We start from the raw sequence: 17059 nt of genomic DNA, 5'->3' as shown, positions 1-17059 counted from the left end.
CAGGGGTCACTATCTCGTACCATGTGCAATGCCATCAACACGAGGCGTCCTTCGAGGTTGGCCTGATGGACCGGTCCCTGCAATCAGCAGACCAACATACCGGTACCGCAAAGGGTGTCACAAGTTGATGCCGGGTGGGGAGATTCTTTACATCAACTCGGGCATCCTTGCACATGATCTCCGGAATGTGGAGGGAGTATTCTCAGTTAAAGATGTTTCAGAGACCGCCCCCATCTCAAATAAACTGTCCTGGAATATGTTTTTGCGGTATATACCGTGGCCTCGGGTCCACACAAGAGCCACTCGATCATACGAAGAAGTAGTTGCCAGGGAACTATCCAGTGACTGCCCGATGGTGATCATTGAGGCGATAGAGTGAATTAGGCTCTCAAAGTTGTCCTTGTCTTCAGTCATCCCTCAGAATCGAGATGATTGTGTCAATCCTTTAACAAACTCGCGGTAATGGCGTGTCAATCATGGCGCTAGAAGACGATGAAGTGACTTAAATGCATTCCGTGAACTAAACTGTCTCAATATTCAGAATTTTCTGCTACGCCGTGTGCTGAGTCTCGCGGCTGTGGGAAAGAGTATTAGGAACGACGTGAATCTTGACTTTCGCATACTCTGAAAGTTGAACATGGCTACTTTTAAGCCCGACAATTTGCAAGCCAGTAGCGTTGAGTGGCATACGCAGGACTTAATCTTTGTTATTCTTGGGCGTGGTCTTTTGCCCGATCCAGACCTGACATCTTCATCTGCCAATAATAGCGGCCTCATGGTTTTGCATGGATCTGCCTCGGCACAACGCTACCGGCTATGGCTATACAAAAGTCTTGGTTCGTCTTGGACTGCCAATAACCCGACACCAGGATGCTGTGGGGCCCCAGTCACTGCGATTCAAGGAAGCCTATCTCCGCGACCCCAGACTTGGAGGTCAACTTCATTCTTTGTACTCTTCTTATTTGATTTGTTATCACAAGGATATGTGTCTTGCTCTCTGCCTCTGAGAGAGGAAAGGAATTTCGTTAGTCTTTTATCCTCATGGCAAGCTCGGAGCTCTCGGATGGACATCGGCGCAACGCGCACCACGTTTTGCCAAGTCAAAGGAGAGCAGGTCGAGCATGTCTGAGCTGCCGTGCGAAAAAGGTCAAATGCGACGTCCTACAGCATGGTATTCCTTGCAAGAATTGTCTAAACAGTAATTTCGAGTGTCTGACTGTTAGATGTCGTCGAGGAAAGTAAGCTAGCCGGCAAGTAATCTGATCCGTTACCAGATCTAACACAGGTCATAGAAAACCGAGCACCAAGACCAAGAATAGTCCGCGTCCTCTTTGGGAGGAGGTGCCTGTCGAAAAGTTTTTTGAAACTCGCGAGACGTCCACTCGGACCGAGTCTAATGTCAAGTTACCAGAGGCAGCTCGCCCAAGCCGGCCGTCATCATTCAACTTACACAACGATGCCGCGAGTCTGTTGGACCCTTTGTTTTCTCTGGGAGACATCCCAACAGGTCTGGAGAGAATCAGGTCATCAGTAACCGCCAGAATCCCAAAGTCTGACGACGCAGCTCCTAAAGAATTCCCAGCCGTTTTCAAGCCATTTCCAAACCACTGGTCACCGCTTGATCTCGAATATCTACATCGGAAAGGCGCGTTATCAATGCCCCAGGCCCGATTGAGGCTGGAAATCATCAGATGTTATGCTGAGTACTTACATCCATATATGCCCTTACTGGACTTGGATGAGCTCTTGCAGATGGTGGATCTCTCCATGAACGATGGAAGCCGCCCAAGATATAGCTTTCTACTTTTTCAGTGCGTCATGTTTGCTGGAATTTCATTCGTGGACGAACAACTGGTTCAAGAGTCAGAACATAAAAGTATCAAAGCAGCCAGGAGGCTATTCTACGAGAAAGCCAGAGTGAGTTATCAATATTCCACTCAGACACATTTACTCATAAAAATAGTTACTATACGACGCAGATATCGAGACAGACAATTTGACTTTAATTCAATGTCTCCTCCTGATGAGCCAATGGGCTGCCAACGCAGACACTAACAAACAAAATTGGCACTGGACCGGTGTCGCAGTTTCTTTGGCCCAGGCCATGCGATTGACACACAATCCCGAAATTTTGGAGCTTCCACAACGTGTAAAGAGCCTTCGTAAGCGGCTGTGGTTTTGTATCCTCATGCGAGACCGACTGTTGTCTCTAGGCATGAGCCGTCCCATGCGCATTCGTGATGGCGAGTTTGACGTACCATTGCCGACGGTGGATGACTTCGAATGTGACATTCCAATCGTCACGAGTGTGGCCGGACACCATCGTGATGGCAAAATTCAGATCAGCTTGACCGAAGCGGACATATCAACTAAATTGGCAACAATGTTCATCTTATACATCAAGCTTTGCATGAGCATCGGTTCCATCTTCTCAGTGCAATATACGACCTTTATGAAGACCTCTGAAGGCCCGATTGAGGCATCGAACAGCATTTCTGCGAAAATTATGCTATACCCAATCTCCAACCAATCGTCAGATCGTACCTTTGTGCAAATACGAGACTCTAACTTCTCACTTCTGGAGAAGAGCTTGACAGAATGGCTCGGCTCCCTGCCTTGCTTCTCCCACCTTTCTGAAATGCTCTCAAGGGTGGCTCGAGACCCAATCAGTATCGATAACCCACCAAAGGAACAAGACTTTTGCGTCGAACCAATCGCTTCACGGGAGCCTTTCAGTGTCGCGTTACAGGTAGCCATCCTGCATCTCACCTATTTCGCGGCTTCATCCGCATTACACCGACCAAAGAATCGTTCTCTGATCTCCTCCCAGAAAGTTGCCGAGGCGGCAGAAGGTATGGCCATGATTTGCGCGTTCTTAAACAAGAATGGTCTTACAAGATACCTTCCCGTGAACACAATTACCATGTTGCTACCCAGCATCATTTGGTACATCAACTACCTCAGACGGGTGGTGATGACTGACCCTAGCGGTCAGCACAGCACCACGGAAGAGACCGAGATCCACAGGGCTAGAGACAGTCTTAGTGAACTTCTGGTCTCCCTTCATATACTGCGGAAAGCTCATGTTGGGGCAGATTTTGTGACACTTCTGCTTCAGGCTTATTTGGTTCGTTCTGGAGCGAGAGTGGTTCCATCTGCAGCCGCTACTGACCTCAAACATTCAACGTTAAGGGCGCGAAGGGAATTTGAACTTGAGCTGAACTGTCATCAAACGCCTTCCAGAGACCGTGTGAATGTCAAAAATACCCCAGTGTTTGATGGTCCACTTACGCCTCAAAGTCAGGGTGTTCAGGTTCCACCAGCGAGCGGATTCAACTCGAACGAGCTAATTGAGCTCCCCATGTCAGAGAACAATACTCTCAGACCCGATCTCCTGTTCGAATTCTCATACGGAGCAGATCTTGACTCAGATGGCACTGGTGAGGAGACGACGAATATGGTTTTCGGATTTCCTGATTCTGGGGTTTACTGGGGGATAGACATGGGGGACATGAATAGCAGTCCCAATATGGCCTTATGGGAGGAAAGTGTGTCAAACTGTAACGATTTGGGGTTCAACCTGGATTGGCTTGCGTAACGATGTCGCTTCTCCAAAGAAATATCGCTCCATATTTATCGCTTAATATCTCCATAATCCGACGGAGTTGGACGGAGGTGGTCAAAACGCTCTTTGCTACCAATCTATCAGTCCTATCAAAGAATGACTCTTATCAACACTTGATAACAATGATCGCAACTCTCACACAACTGGGGATTATTTGTCAAATCTAGAGATGGGCCTTAGATGATCCTCCCCTCGATTCTTGCTGAACTTGCTCTCGTAGAATCCGTTTCAAGAGCTTCCCACTGGCATTCTTTGGTAGTGCATCCACGAATCTAACACCACCTGTGAGAGATTTATACTTGGCCAATCTCTGTGCGCACCATTGCTTGACTTCGTCCTCGGTAACTTCACCCTGGCATACCACATAAGCGCGGGGGCTTTCACCATCTCTTGGATCCACAGCTGGAATACCGATTACCGCAGCATCGATGATGGCTGGGTGCTGAAGTATTACTGCTTCGATTTCGGACGGAGATACTTGAAAGGCACGAACTTTGATCAGTTCCTTTATACGATCGACGATGTACCACTTCGCAGTGGCCTGGGTAACGCCTGGGCCACCCTCACATATCACGATATCGCCCGTTCGGAAGTAACCGTCAGGATCGAATGATGCAGCATTGGCGGCAGGGTTTTCGAAGTACTGAGAGATAACGGTCGGGCCACGAATTAGTAACTCGCCTTTGGCTCCCAATGCAGTGATATCGTTGTCATTCTCATCCACTATTCTGTATGCATATCAGCAACACCGATCTGACAAATTCAAATTCATGGGCCATTGCTGTCTGTCACTTGGGGGAAAGATGAAATGAGCGGCTCAACATGGAGGAAAGGGACTTACTTTACATCCATGTTCGCAACGAAGCGGCCGATACTGCCGGTAGTATCACTTTCAGGATACCAGAAACACGAGGCAACGCAACTAGTTTCGGTCATCCCCCAGACTTGGTTGAAAGCGCCATCTTTGCTCATAAGCTTCTCAAATTCGAGTTGAAGTTCCTTGCTGAGTGCTGCCGCTCCACCTTTGGCCGACATCACTGACGTCAGATCATATTTCTTCGTCAACGGTGATGCAAGAACCATGAGAACGATTGGTGGAAAGAGGGCAAGCTCTGTTATTTTGTAGCGATGTATGGAGGAGAGGAATTCTTCGAGATCAAATCTTCGTAGAATGTAGGATCGGGTTCCTGATTTTAGCGTTGAAGTATGGCCCAGTGGGACTACTGAGGCATGAAACATAGGCATATAGAGTAAACGTGACGGCTGAAGGGTGAAGTTGAGTTCAGTGACTTCTCATATCCTCTAAGCGGATCTGACTCACATCATATAGTGGAGGCTGGGGCTCTACTGCCAAAGTGTGCTGAGACACCAAGTTGTAGTGGGATACGACAGCTGCTTTGGGAAGCCCTGTGGTCCCGGAACTGAAGAGCCGCGCTGCAGCAGTAGTGCTGGATATTTCCTGGCTCTCGAATCGGACCCAATCGTCTTCACCGTGGCTCAGTAGTTCAGTCCAAGATTGGTAGCCCCGAGGGACTGTCTGGCTATGGACGTTGAAGATGCGAATGTTTGCGGCAGCTATCTTACATTCATTTGCTGCTGCTTTGATGGTGGTGAGTAGCTCCGGCTCCGCGATGATAAATTTCGCCTTTGAGGTTCGTAGGTGGTGAGAGAGCTCAAACATCGTGTAAGACGGGTTGCATCCTGTAAAAATGCCACCCATTCCTACTATCGCAAGGAACAGCATAGGGTAGTGGATCTTTGTACTCAGCCTTCGCATATCAGATCAATTGTAAGGTTCATGCGAACTCACATCATTGAATGAATGCACACAAACACAGTCACCTCGTCCGAGACCAGCAGCTCGCAAGCCAGCAATTAGCTTGCGGATTATTGTGCGTGATTGAGTCGCGGATAGTGATCGCGATGGATTGATGGCGTCGACATAGACCTTCCTGGATTAGCATTGCTCAATCTCGCTGTTCTTGCTCCTATCTGCAAGTGCGGTAAAATTTGCTTTAGAGTGGCTCACTGGCTTTTCGGGATCATACTGAGGTTCGTCAAAGATCCAAGAGAGGATGTCTTTGTTGGAGATCGGTAAAATCTTCTGCGCGAGGAAGGGCATAATGATGTTAGATGTTCTGGGCTGCTAATCCCTTCTTCATGGATTGATTATAAACGATCATAGGTCCACTAACAGATTGAATGATTTATAAATGATTTTCTGATTGCTTGACCTCGGTCATTAGGCATCGCCAGTTAACCTTGTGTCGCTGCATTCGGGGTCCGCATGCAGTCGGACGAGCGAAAGGTTGTATAACCGGGGCGGGGTTCCATCAATCATCGGTAGTCCTTTTGTAAATGCCGAGTATTTTAAAGCTAGCAGAGAATATTCCAAGTCATGCCGCTCTATGCAGCGAGTTTTCCCTTGCGTGAAATATATCTCAACATCTTCTTGCCGACACCTTGATCTATTCAGTGGCAACAAAATGCTTTGGACAGTGAAAACTACGATCTGCCCGACCCATGGTTCAAAGTTCATTTTCTGTTGGACTCGAATCCCCCGCACACTGCGCAGCCTTTGCGGAGAATCTGGTGCTTGCAGCACAAGGCCGAATATCACTGGGAAAGGACCACAGGGTTTAAAGTCACCAATTGATAGATCTAACTTCTCGCGAAAGAATTTGTCGTCCCTACGGAATATGATTTGGAATGACGTTTGTCATAGGAGTCGTAATCAACCTTCCTGCCCTCTGAGTCAATCTGTTATGAGTATGGGCTGCTAGCTAGTGCACTGCTCCATAGCTGGAAGATATTAGGGTATGATTTATGAAACCTCAACGGCCGCGTCTTATGCCACTGCGGGCCTAGAGCTTAGACATCGCGTTCGAGTCCATCAGCTCCACAGCAGCAGCCGCAAGTGCTGGCTTTCCAGTCTCCTTGATGATTGTCTGGAAGATAATCTTGTTCTTCTCCTTCCACATCTCTGTTCTTAATGTTTGGCCTGGAAGGACTGTGCCCGTGAAGCGCACTTTGATAGACTTGAATTGGCCGTAGCTATCCGAGGAAATTTTGTCACTTAGTTCACATGTCTTCGTACAAATCGTATGGAAAGAGTGAGGGGGTTGCCGCTTACCGTTCAAACACAGCTCTTCCTGCCATTCCATATGTGCACAAACCATGGAGGATTGGTTTGGAAAATCCGCCCTTCGCGGCAAATCCGGGATCGACATGCAGTGGGCTATCAGGTATTAGTACACTCACTTCCCTCATCCTGATGGTACTGATTGCCGAATAAATGAAAGAGAGAGCCAACATACTTGTAGTCACCACTCAGGCGGTAGATAATGGCTTGGTCCAATGATATTCTTTCCTCTGTGACGTGATCTGGCTCTCTTGGGGGTGGTCTGTTAGCAGCAGTGGCTGCTCCTCTATCATTCCCGTTCCTCTCACCATCAAAACCTCCGCTTCCACGTATAAAAGTGGTGACTTCACTGTAGAAGACCTTTCGTTTCGTTGCCCTATCGATGCTTGTAATGCTCGTCCTCACCACCGCTGCAGATCCCTTATCAATTACTTCAAGTACCCTGTTCTCAAAGTCGAGCGTAGCAGAGGTTGGTATTGGGAACTGGAGGATCTCTAAATATTCTTCACCATGCAACATCATGCTTGGATCAAATCTGGGTATCAGAGTCTTAAAAAGTTCTTGCGTGTTTGTGAAATAATTCAAAGTCGATCCAAAGGTTGGAAGTACTCTGAAATTAGGATCATTTTCACTATCACAGAGATAAGTGTGAGCAGGTCATGATCGGAGATAGTCCAAAGAGTTAACACTTACTAAACCAAGGGCAATTGATTGTGTTTAGCCCCAACCCCAATATTGTAGAGGGAAACATCCCTGTTTGTGTAAATGAATTGTGATTTCCATGGTGGACCAGCTATTACAGTACTGATGCCATCCAGATATGAGGCATTCGATTTACTTGGAGCCTGGAAGTCCGTTAGCATAGAATTGAGGTGATCTTGCATCGACAACAAGACCATACCTTGGATGCTTGATTTTCGATAGTTTTCATTATCTTCGCTGCTCCTTCTTCAGGAGTCCAAGGGTGATCGGCTCTGTCGTCAAAATTCGTTACAAGCTCCCAATTCTGAAGTACCTGCTCAGGAGTGAGAACTCCATCTGTCGGAAAGGTGTAGCCTCCACTTCTGATCCAACGCGTCTGAGATACTTTGCCACCTCCAACCTCATATAAATTGCCAGTCGGATTTGACAGCTTATCGCTGCAGAGCAGGAGAACAAGTGGAACCACATCGTCAGGTTTGACGACCTCAGCAAGTTCTACTGGCATAACCGATTGAGCCATTGCTGTGTATGCGGACGGAGCGATAGTGTTGACATAGATGTTTTTGCTTTTACCCTCCCTGGCCAAAGCCAAGGAGAACCCGAGAATGCCAGCTTTCTAGCATGGGTGAGCGACAATTCCCCGACATTGTAGGCTGAAGGAATACTTACGGCTGTTGCGTAATTTGTTTGCCCGAAATTTCCGTAGATACCAGTTGTAGATGTGGTATTGACTACTCGACCTAGATCCAAGTGTCAGAAATCGGGGCACTTTCCGATTGAAGTAGAACGTTTTCACACCAAATTTTTGTTTTTGAAACAGCGGCCATGCAGCGTGCGTGACCTTGTATGTTGCCCGTAGATGGATCTTCATAACGTCGTCCCAGGACTTGTCATCCATATTGATGAAAGCTTTGTCTCGCAATATACCCGCATTATTAATGACAATGTCGATACGTCCGAAAGCATTGACAGTCTCTTTCACAATAAGCGAACCCTCTTCCGCTGATGCGGTAATTGGAATAGCTTTGCCTCCCTGGGATTCGATGTCTTCCGCCACTTTCTGCGCGTTGACAACATCATTGACGGCTACTAGAGCGCCAAGTTTTGCAAATGCTAAGCAATAACTTCGACCAAGTCTATATATTCTGATCAGCGGAGTGAAAGAGTATGTGGGTGGAAACTCGAGTTACCCTGCACCTCCTCCTGTGACGAGGACGACTTTGCCAGTGAAGTCAAGATTCGGCGTCTTTGGATTTGGAGGAGCATGGAGAAGCCTCTCCTGAACTTCCTTGAGGTCCATAGGACCTTCAGGATGTTGAGGTCGTCGAAAATCGGTCACCTCGTCCCATCTTCGTAACAATGAACCCGCTGTGAAGTTGTCATCACGGGCGAATATCGCACCGCGCGAGCGTTCCCACTTATATTTTGCCATGTGGCCACCGCCTACTTCGAAGATGGATCCAGTTTCCCGACAATTTTTGTCCACCAAGATCGCAACTAATGGCATCACGTAAGACGGGTCGAGCAATTGAAGCATCTCCTTCGTCCACACTGTCGCGGTTAGGCGACTTCCAGCTGCCAAAGTGAGTCAAATCTGCCGATCAACAAATCAAAAAGGTGCTTCAACTTACCCATAGGTGCGATAACATTTGCAAGGATGTTGTATTTTCTGCCTTCAAGTGCCAGGGTTTTGGTGAAAGCAACGAGTCCGAGCTTTGCAGCTTTATCAAAAAATCAGCCAGCTTCTTGTAGATGTTGATTCTAACGAACCGGAATAATTTGTCTGTCCGAAATTGCCAAATAACCCTGCGCCTGATGAAGTATTAACTATCCTTCCATACCCTTGTTTTCTGAAGTATGGCCAGGCGGCGCGAGCACACTTCCAAGATCCTGAAATATGAACCGCCATGATCAGGTCCCAATCGTGGTCAGTCATATTCTTGAAACTGATATCCCGAAGGATGCCGGCATTATTGATGAGAATATCAATGCGTCCATAAGTCTTGATGGCAGTCTGAATAATGTTGGCGCCGTCAACAACATTGTTGTAGTCTGCGACTGCCTGGCCTCCAGATGACACAATCTGAGCCACGACCTGATCCGCAAGCTATGAAGAAAATGTCAGACCTATCGATATCCCAAAAAGTCTGCAGAACGTACGGTGCTTGCTTTGCCCTCACCATGGCCTGAACCTCCAAGATCGTTGACAACAACTTTTGCACCGCGGGAGGCAAGAAATATGGAATATGCCTTTCCGAGACCACCTCCTGCCCCAGTAACAACCGCAACTTGTCCGTCATAGCGTAACTGTGACATTTCTTTTTTGGTTACGGAGGCTTTTCAAAGTTTCCACAAAACTGCCCGCTTAGTGGTAGTAGGTGTATGCCTTGAGAAAGAACCCATGTTGGAATCAGGCGCAGACTTAAGGAATAAGCATGACATTGACATGGTAGCCATACTGCGGGTGATTCGGGCTGCCCTATGGTTTGGTTACCTATGCTTGGAAGCCCCGAGGTCGACGGCTATGCATGATTCGGCCACCTCGGTCTCCCCTCATCCTTCAACATAGAGGCCGAGAATAACTAGTCACAGACATTACTGGAGCATCGGCTTAGACACCGAAGTCGCCACGCAAGCAGATACACCTAGCAGGAGAATGAGGGTTTTGTGGCTTAAGCCGAGTGGCATAGGAAATGGAGAGGCAAAAAAGTAAGGAGTATGCGGTGGTGAAGACAAGGTTTACTCCATCGTTCAGGTAAAAGATACCTAGGGAGATAGCTCAGTGGGTGCCCACTAACTAATAAAATAAGCTCATATTCTCGCCCTTAACTTTTGTTCTGTGTCGCCAAGAGCGTAGTCCGTAGCGAAAGCCCTAACTCTGTTGGCTTCTTCCTTGGTAAAGACTTTTGCTACAACTGCAGGATTATAGCCTAAGCCATTCTTCTCACCGATCACAGCATCACTCAAGGGCTCGTTCTTTTTGCCATCAGCTCGCTTGTAAATCGTCACGACCGCAGCACCTCCAAGTCCTAGATTGTGCTGCAGCGCGTATTCCGACTTCACAAGTCTGTTGTTTGCCCAGCCCCTAAGCTGCCATGTCAATTCGGCACACTGTGCCAAACCCGTTGCGCCGAGAGGATGGCCTTTCGAGATGAGCCCCCCAGAGGGATTGATGACCATTTTCCCTCCATAAGTGATATCACCCTTCCGAACCATCTCATGAGCTTGTCCAGGTTCACATAGTCCCAGGCTATCAATCGTAATCATTTCGTTGGCCGAGAAGCAGTCGTGGAGCTCGCAGACTTTGCAGTCTGCTGGTGTTACCCCTGCCTCTCTGAAAGCATTCTCAGCTGCGATCTTCGACATCTGATATCCTACTTGATCCATGGCACTGCCAGAAAATAAGCTAGCTGTGTCGGTAGCCATAGATTGCCCAGCGATCAGGATAGCCTGATCCTTCAGATGCGGACGTGCATCAAGAAATGCTTGCGAGACAATAATGGCGGCCGCTGCTCCATCGGACGTCGGGCAGCATTGGAGCTTGGTCAGAAGATCATGAATTTGAGGAGATGACTGAATCTGGTCAAGAGTATAGACATCTTGGAATTGAGAGTAAGGGTTTCTTGACGAATGCTCGTGGTTGATGCGAGCAATCTCGGCAAAATCTGAAGGAAGAGCCCCGTACCTGTTCAGATTTTCAGTCACAGAGTTCAGTGGCGAAAGGTATTAAACATACTTATCAGCATACTCCCTTCCAGCATCTCCGAATTGGAGCGCTGCTGGTGGTGCATTACGCTTTCCTTTTCGTTGTTCCATCATCTTTCGAGGCAAAGCTGTGGGGCCAGCTCGATCGGTCCAAAAGTTCTTGAGGGAACCGGGAAACATCTTCTCGAACCCAATGACCATGACACAGTCCATTTTGCCTCCCGCAAACCAGTCGGCACCGACCATACCTCTGGCTAACACAATACCGGAAGACCCGGTCGAACAATTATTGTTCACGTTCCAAATGGGTATTCCAGTCATACCGAGCTGATAGAAGACTCGCTGACCAGACGTAGAGTCTCCATACACATAACAGGCGACTCCTGCATTGACATCGGCGTAGGTTATCTGCGCGTCGAGAAGCGCTTTGACACCGGCCTCGTATCCTAGCTCCGGATAATCTACCTTGCCCCTAGGCTTGATGAACTTGGTCATACCTACACCGAGCACATACGCTGATCGTGGAATGGGGTTTGTTGGGAGCATTTTGCGGGAGGAACTTCTTTTTTGGCGCACGTGAGTTGGCCGAGATGCTGACACGAAATGAAGCGGACATAAAATTATAATTCACCAGTACCATTTACTCTTTAATGGATATTGATTTCCATCATGTCGGGTACATCTGGAGACACCTCGGCTGGACCATTTCACGTTTGGTGACTAACCCCGCACAGTTTGTTTCTGGCCTTCAAAGTTTCTCAGCCGAGCACTAGGTTTCGTATAGCCGTCGCCGGGACCTGATTTCTCTCCCGGCAGGGCACTGGGCTTACAGCTGAAGGAATGTTTAATGCAAGCCACTGGAGAGATACCCATATCTAAGTCGGCAGTCTAGCGAAAAGTGGTCCATTTTTCTCGAGCCATTGAAGAATTGCTCAGATTAAGATCAGCTCACGGTCTGTATCTCGCGAGCAGCGTGCCTGTTAATCTCGCTTTCCGCGAATAGATCCTTGTATCATTGTGTGAGACATATTATATTAAGTAAGGCTGGATCTTTGTTTTAAAATATTTGTGTTACTACTCAGGTATGTATGTGATCTCCCCGTATGCTCGAATACCAGCTGCATGTGTGCTGATTGAGGTCATCGGTAGCTAAATGAGACTATCTATCACACAAAACTGACCAGATCACCTGGTGATAGCTAATGCGAGAAGCTAGGTTAAGAGACAGAAGTAACTTAGCACATTCTTTAGAGGTAGACCGGCCCTTAATAGACGTATCGAAATTGGGGATTCTAAAAAAGAAACCACGAGTCAGCAGGGGAAGCACTCGGTTTGTTCAAGAAGCATGATGTGCAGGAACATACCTTTCGATCAGTCACGTCATCCTCGTAAGCATGCTCAAATGCTTCCAAAGTCCCTGCTTTATCTCGTCTTCTGTTCTCCCAGACATTAAGATAGCGGTAGAAAACAGCTAGGCCAGCTGTGATTGCTGATGTAATGAGCACTACTTTGAAGCCTGGGCCATAAATTGGTGCATCTTCAGGTTTGAACAACAGAGGCCCGACAAATTGCCCTTGTGAGATGTTAGCTTAATTCAGTCTGCGATCCGATCAAGCCAATTCGAAGAGTCCGATATCTACTCACCTAAACAATATCCAACGTAAACTGCCGAAGAGATGACCATGCGTTTAGTGTATCCAGCAGTGTTCGCAATCGACAAACCTAAGATTATACCCCACCCAGCAGTAAATCCAGCCAAAGTGTAAACAGCATATAGAAGCCCACCAGTTGCGCTGCGGGGCAAACGCCATAAGAGTATGCAGGAGATGATCGTAACAATTTCGCTGGCAAAGATGATCCATATTCGTACCCGAGGGACTTTATACGCAGTCCAAGTCGCTCCTAGAATCATGATGCCTGCAGCTGCTCCCGCAGGCATGATCAGAAGGAGTGTATTGAGTGTATTAAACCCCAAGCCTGCTATGATAATTGGAACAAAGGCGTTCACCGGGCCAGCCGCAAACATACTCAGGAATGCCATTGAGAAAATCAACCAGAAATTGGGATCGATGAATAGCTCCTTAACATGTTGGATCTTGAAATGCGTATTTCGAACTCCTGCGTTGTTGGTCCTCAAGCGAGCCACTGCAATATATCTTTCACGCTCAGTAAACCCTCGGGCGCGAATCGGGTCCGGCGGCATGAAGAAATAGACCACCAGAGTCCAGAGGATGGTAACGACGCCACCAACAATGAACATATATCGCCATGGTGATAGACTACCATTGATATGACCCAGTCCATAGTTAATTAGGGGTGAGAAGACTGTAACGAAGCCTGAAGCCGAATACCAGACTCCCATCATAAGAGCCTGTTCGTCCTTCTTGTAGAACTGGCCGATCATAAGCATAAATATTGGACTGATTCCCGCTTCAAGGAAGCCGAGAAAAAATCGTTGAGTATAGAAAGCCTGCCAGGTAAAGCAGGCGGCTGTTAGAATAAAGCACACACCCCACAGGAAGACGAGGCCGGAGGCGACCCGTTCTATAGGGTATCTCTGTGCGAGTTGAGATGCAGGATAGGCTCCTGCCACAAACCCCAAGAAAAAAATCGAAGAAGACATAGAATAGCGATTGCTGGTGGTAAGTTTTAGATCAGTTCGCAGGCCGAAGATCGAGGCCTGGGAAATCATCCCTTTGTCGTAATACTGAATTGCTAGAGCCGAGGATTAGTAAATAGTATGGTTTTATAAGGTGGAAGATGCTATCAGTAGCATCAAATACACGGGGTACTCACCATACGTTATGCACATAATAGGCAGTAATCTCCTGTCGATTTTTCGTCTTAGGAGTTTCTCTTCCTCCTCAGTCCATGATTCGTCTCCGGAATAATTTGCAAGAACTTTCATTGCCTCATCCTTGTGAACAGTGTCCACAACGACATGTTTCTCGAGGTCGTTTATCTCGTCAGTGCGGGTCTCCGCCTGAATGTCTTGTGGTTTCTCGGTGGTCGCCATGGTGCAAATGTCCAGGTTTTGCGCAATCTCTACCTCTTTCGTGAATCGTCATATCTAGTTTCGATCGCCAGCAATCTGGTTCTTTAAAGCTGTCACGTATACCCATTTCCGGCTATACAAACCTGTGTATACCCATATCCCAGCGGCTAATGAGCCCCGTAATTCCGTAGCCGAGCTTGACAGAATCAACGAGATGCCTAAACTGTGGGGAGATGACGCTAAACCCCGCCCCTGATACCCCAGGATTCTTTCCCCGAATCATATCCAAGCTAGTTCGCCTCGGTCTCGTTGTTTAGCATTACCGGCAGCAGACACCACGTTACTCTGAGAATGATAAAGAAACCAGATGCGCGTAGAACCGACATGAAGCTGTATTTCGGGCCGATAGCGGCGCGCGAGTCGGCTGATTGGCGCATGCGAAAATGCCTAAATGAGTTCTGCAATCAAGGCTGCCTGACTGCCGAGTTCTCGAGCCTGGAAGCTTCTTAGGTAGGAATTAGATCACTAGTAAACTCTGGATACCACCATCTCGATTGGCAAGGCAAGCCATCCAGGATAGAGGTAAGCCAGCACTCCCTGTTTAGCGGCCTGACTCCTTCGTTCCAGCCGACTCCACAAGAAATCTCTACAATCTGAAGTTGTGTCATTTGCGATATCCGACAGAGGTCTTCTCATAGCAGTTGTTTTGAGATGGCCAGGATGTAGTGTTATCATGACACCAAAGTTCTGTGGACGAGTAGAGGTCCTGATATCCGCTAAGACGAGATTCATGCCCGAAAAGCTCCAGACCCTACAATATCGAGAATTGTTCATCAACTAACAGAGCTCGAAGGGTTCACATCGATCCGAGGGACGCCGAAATCGTGCTCGGTTTCGATGTTACCGAACATCCCGAACCAAGAATCGAACCACAGATTTGTCTCATGTGATTGGTTCTCCATCAAACCAGTGGGTGCATCGTTTGACATTGTGCTGTAGTCAACAAGTGACCACATTGTCTCGGAAGTAGCTTGTGACAATGGTTGGATCTGAGGCTGGTCGCATGATAGCTGTCTGAAGAGATGAGCATTTTCAGCGATGTGTCGGAGCAATTGGGCCTAGTTTACAGTAATAGGTGAGCGAGATATCCTCGAGTAGATTAAGGGTGCTCACGGGGTGCGGCTTACCATCGTGGAAACATTGGGCCAATATTGTCCCACGTCTTCAAGATAGGCAATTGACTCATAAACCAGTGCTTCAGCTGTAGCCCTTGTAGCTGTTACAGTGTTATGGACATTCAAGGCAGCGATTGACCCTGCTACTATCATGCAGTACCCACTAAAAGAAGACTGGAACACACAGCCTAAACGTCGAGCATGGCGAATAAGTTCAATCATGTACTGAGCATGCTGCCAGCCAGTCTCGAAAGCACGTGCAAGAAAGTTGGCAGGCGCAGTCAACTGACTCGTCTCAAGTCGTTCTCTCAAAAGGAAAGGATGGTGGAGCATACAATAGCACAGGTGAAACAATGCGCGTGAGAAAATAACGGGGCCGACGCTTTGATGATCAACAAGTCCCACTGAGCTGATATGGGGTGTGATCATGTCGTGAACTGATTTAGTTGTCTCCAACTGAGTCTCCAGGTGCATGAGTTCGAGCTCGAGTGCTGCGAAATCAGAATTTGGGTCCCAAGGCGGATAGCGACTCCTTATGTTGAATTCCTGTAGCATATACTGTGCTACTCGTCCAACAGCATAGGACATGACGATGACATGGGCAAAAGGGCCTTGACGCTCAACATGTAACAAGGTTCGATTCGATAGTTCATCCAATGTTGGTGTCTTCTTCCAAGCACCGGTTTTCCAGGTGAGATCATCACAAGGGAGTTGCAGGTGACAAGACGCATCGACAATTGCTGGAGGCCTGCCGCGACCACATGAGACAAGACGGTCAAGTAAATAAACGGACCAAAAGACCCTCCGTCGTTCTTCTTGCTCGGCATATGGAAGGTGAGGCGCGGCGTCTAACATCAAGCCGATGTCCTGCGCAATTCGCACGGCTATCCCAATCTTGATCCAGGCAGATCCGTGACGAGATTGGCCAGCTGCAATGTTTCGGTTAGCAATTGGTCAACTACCAATATGTGGGTTAATTTCGACCCTACCGGTAAAGTCAAAAAGCGCCAGGAGTGCAATTGTTTGGACAATTGATACATCGGCTGTTCTAGAGACAGAAATGCAGCTCGACACCACCGACTTCCAAGATCGATTGGCATAGCCCACTGCAGCTTCGTACCACCTACCATTGAAATATGTGTGCTTGGAAAACCTGACAGCACTCGCAAGAACAGCTAAGAGCAAATGCTCTGGAAGCGAACCCTGTGATAAACCTCTGCGAAAGTTGCCTTCATGAAAGAAAGAGTATGGTTGGTTATGGCAATACGTGAAAAACGCATCAACAAGAGCAAGAAGGACCTCTTTTGATGCCAAGCTTTCCCCTGGCATGACAGTGTGTGTTCCAGTATCGTATGTTAAGTCAAGTGATTGAGAACATGTAGTTGTCTGCGGTTTCTCCATAGCAGGTTCACTGAGAAGCTCAGAGGCATGGTCTTTGGGCTCCGTGCCAACGAGGGAATGTCTCAATAATCGTGAAATGCTTTTTCTTTAGTGCCATACAAATCTGAGTGGTTTGATGGTTCACACACCTTTCTAGCTGAGAGCCAAAGCCTTGCAGAGTATCTTCGATCGCCGACAACCTGTTCGAGAGTTGATCCTACTTATTCAGTTGGAAACCGGGAAGACTAGAATACTGGTTGAACACCCACGATCGCAGCCTCGCCTATCTGGGAGGAATCATCGACATTCTTCTCGAGAGTCCTTGGTTGAGAAAA

The 17059-nt window shown here is 47.8% G+C and overlaps 6 protein-coding genes across 6 annotated transcripts; 1 reads left to right on the top strand and 5 right to left on the bottom strand.

The window, feature by feature from the left end:
* Positions 1-1041: 1041 nt before the first annotated feature.
* Positions 1042-3598, top strand: LTR84_000152 (uncharacterized protein; the record flags this gene model as incomplete). The annotated part of the gene is made up of 3 exons (XM_064843783.1): positions 1042-1238; positions 1293-1917; positions 1964-3598. The coding sequence occupies 3 exons, from the start codon at positions 1042-1044 to the stop codon at positions 3596-3598; spliced, it is 2457 nt and encodes an 818-aa protein (XP_064711643.1).
* Positions 3599-3788: 190 nt separating this feature from the next.
* LTR84_000151 (uncharacterized protein) lies at positions 3789-5306 on the bottom strand (the record flags this gene model as incomplete). The annotated part of the gene is made up of 3 exons (XM_064843782.1): positions 3789-4353; positions 4467-4888; positions 4947-5306. 3 exons carry the CDS (start codon positions 5304-5306, stop codon positions 3789-3791), a joined length of 1347 nt encoding a protein of 448 aa, XP_064711642.1.
* A 1183-nt stretch (positions 5307-6489) lies between these two features.
* LTR84_000150 (uncharacterized protein) lies at positions 6490-9785 on the bottom strand (the record flags this gene model as incomplete). The annotated part of the gene is made up of 10 exons (XM_064843781.1): positions 6490-6679; positions 6759-6863; positions 6943-7398; positions 7461-7612; positions 7669-8081; positions 8139-8605; positions 8660-9020; positions 9101-9190; positions 9240-9576; positions 9630-9785. The coding sequence occupies 10 exons, from the start codon at positions 9783-9785 to the stop codon at positions 6490-6492; spliced, it is 2727 nt and encodes a 908-aa protein (XP_064711641.1).
* A 495-nt stretch (positions 9786-10280) lies between these two features.
* On the bottom strand, positions 10281-11720 carry LTR84_000149 (uncharacterized protein; the record flags this gene model as incomplete). The annotated part of the gene is made up of 2 exons (XM_064843780.1): positions 10281-11154; positions 11206-11720. 2 exons carry the CDS (start codon positions 11718-11720, stop codon positions 10281-10283), a joined length of 1389 nt encoding a protein of 462 aa, XP_064711640.1.
* Positions 11721-12439: 719 nt separating this feature from the next.
* LTR84_000148 (uncharacterized protein) lies at positions 12440-14190 on the bottom strand (the record flags this gene model as incomplete). The annotated part of the gene is made up of 4 exons (XM_064843779.1): positions 12440-12466; positions 12539-12747; positions 12819-13889; positions 13971-14190. 4 exons carry the CDS (start codon positions 14188-14190, stop codon positions 12440-12442), a joined length of 1527 nt encoding a protein of 508 aa, XP_064711639.1.
* Positions 14191-15002: 812 nt separating this feature from the next.
* LTR84_000147 (uncharacterized protein) lies at positions 15003-16474 on the bottom strand (the record flags this gene model as incomplete). The annotated part of the gene is made up of 3 exons (XM_064843778.1): positions 15003-15287; positions 15357-16273; positions 16426-16474. 3 exons carry the CDS (start codon positions 16472-16474, stop codon positions 15003-15005), a joined length of 1251 nt encoding a protein of 416 aa, XP_064711638.1.
* Between the last annotated feature and the right edge of the window lie 585 nt (positions 16475-17059).

Source organism: Exophiala bonariae, assembly GCF_035927105.1.
Source record: "Exophiala bonariae strain CCFEE 5792 chromosome Unknown scaffold_1, whole genome shotgun sequence".
Lineage (NCBI taxonomy): Eukaryota > Fungi > Ascomycota > Eurotiomycetes > Chaetothyriales > Herpotrichiellaceae > Exophiala > Exophiala bonariae.
The sequence above is the reverse complement of the archived record's forward strand: the minus strand, read 5'-3'. Positions and strand labels throughout refer to the sequence as shown.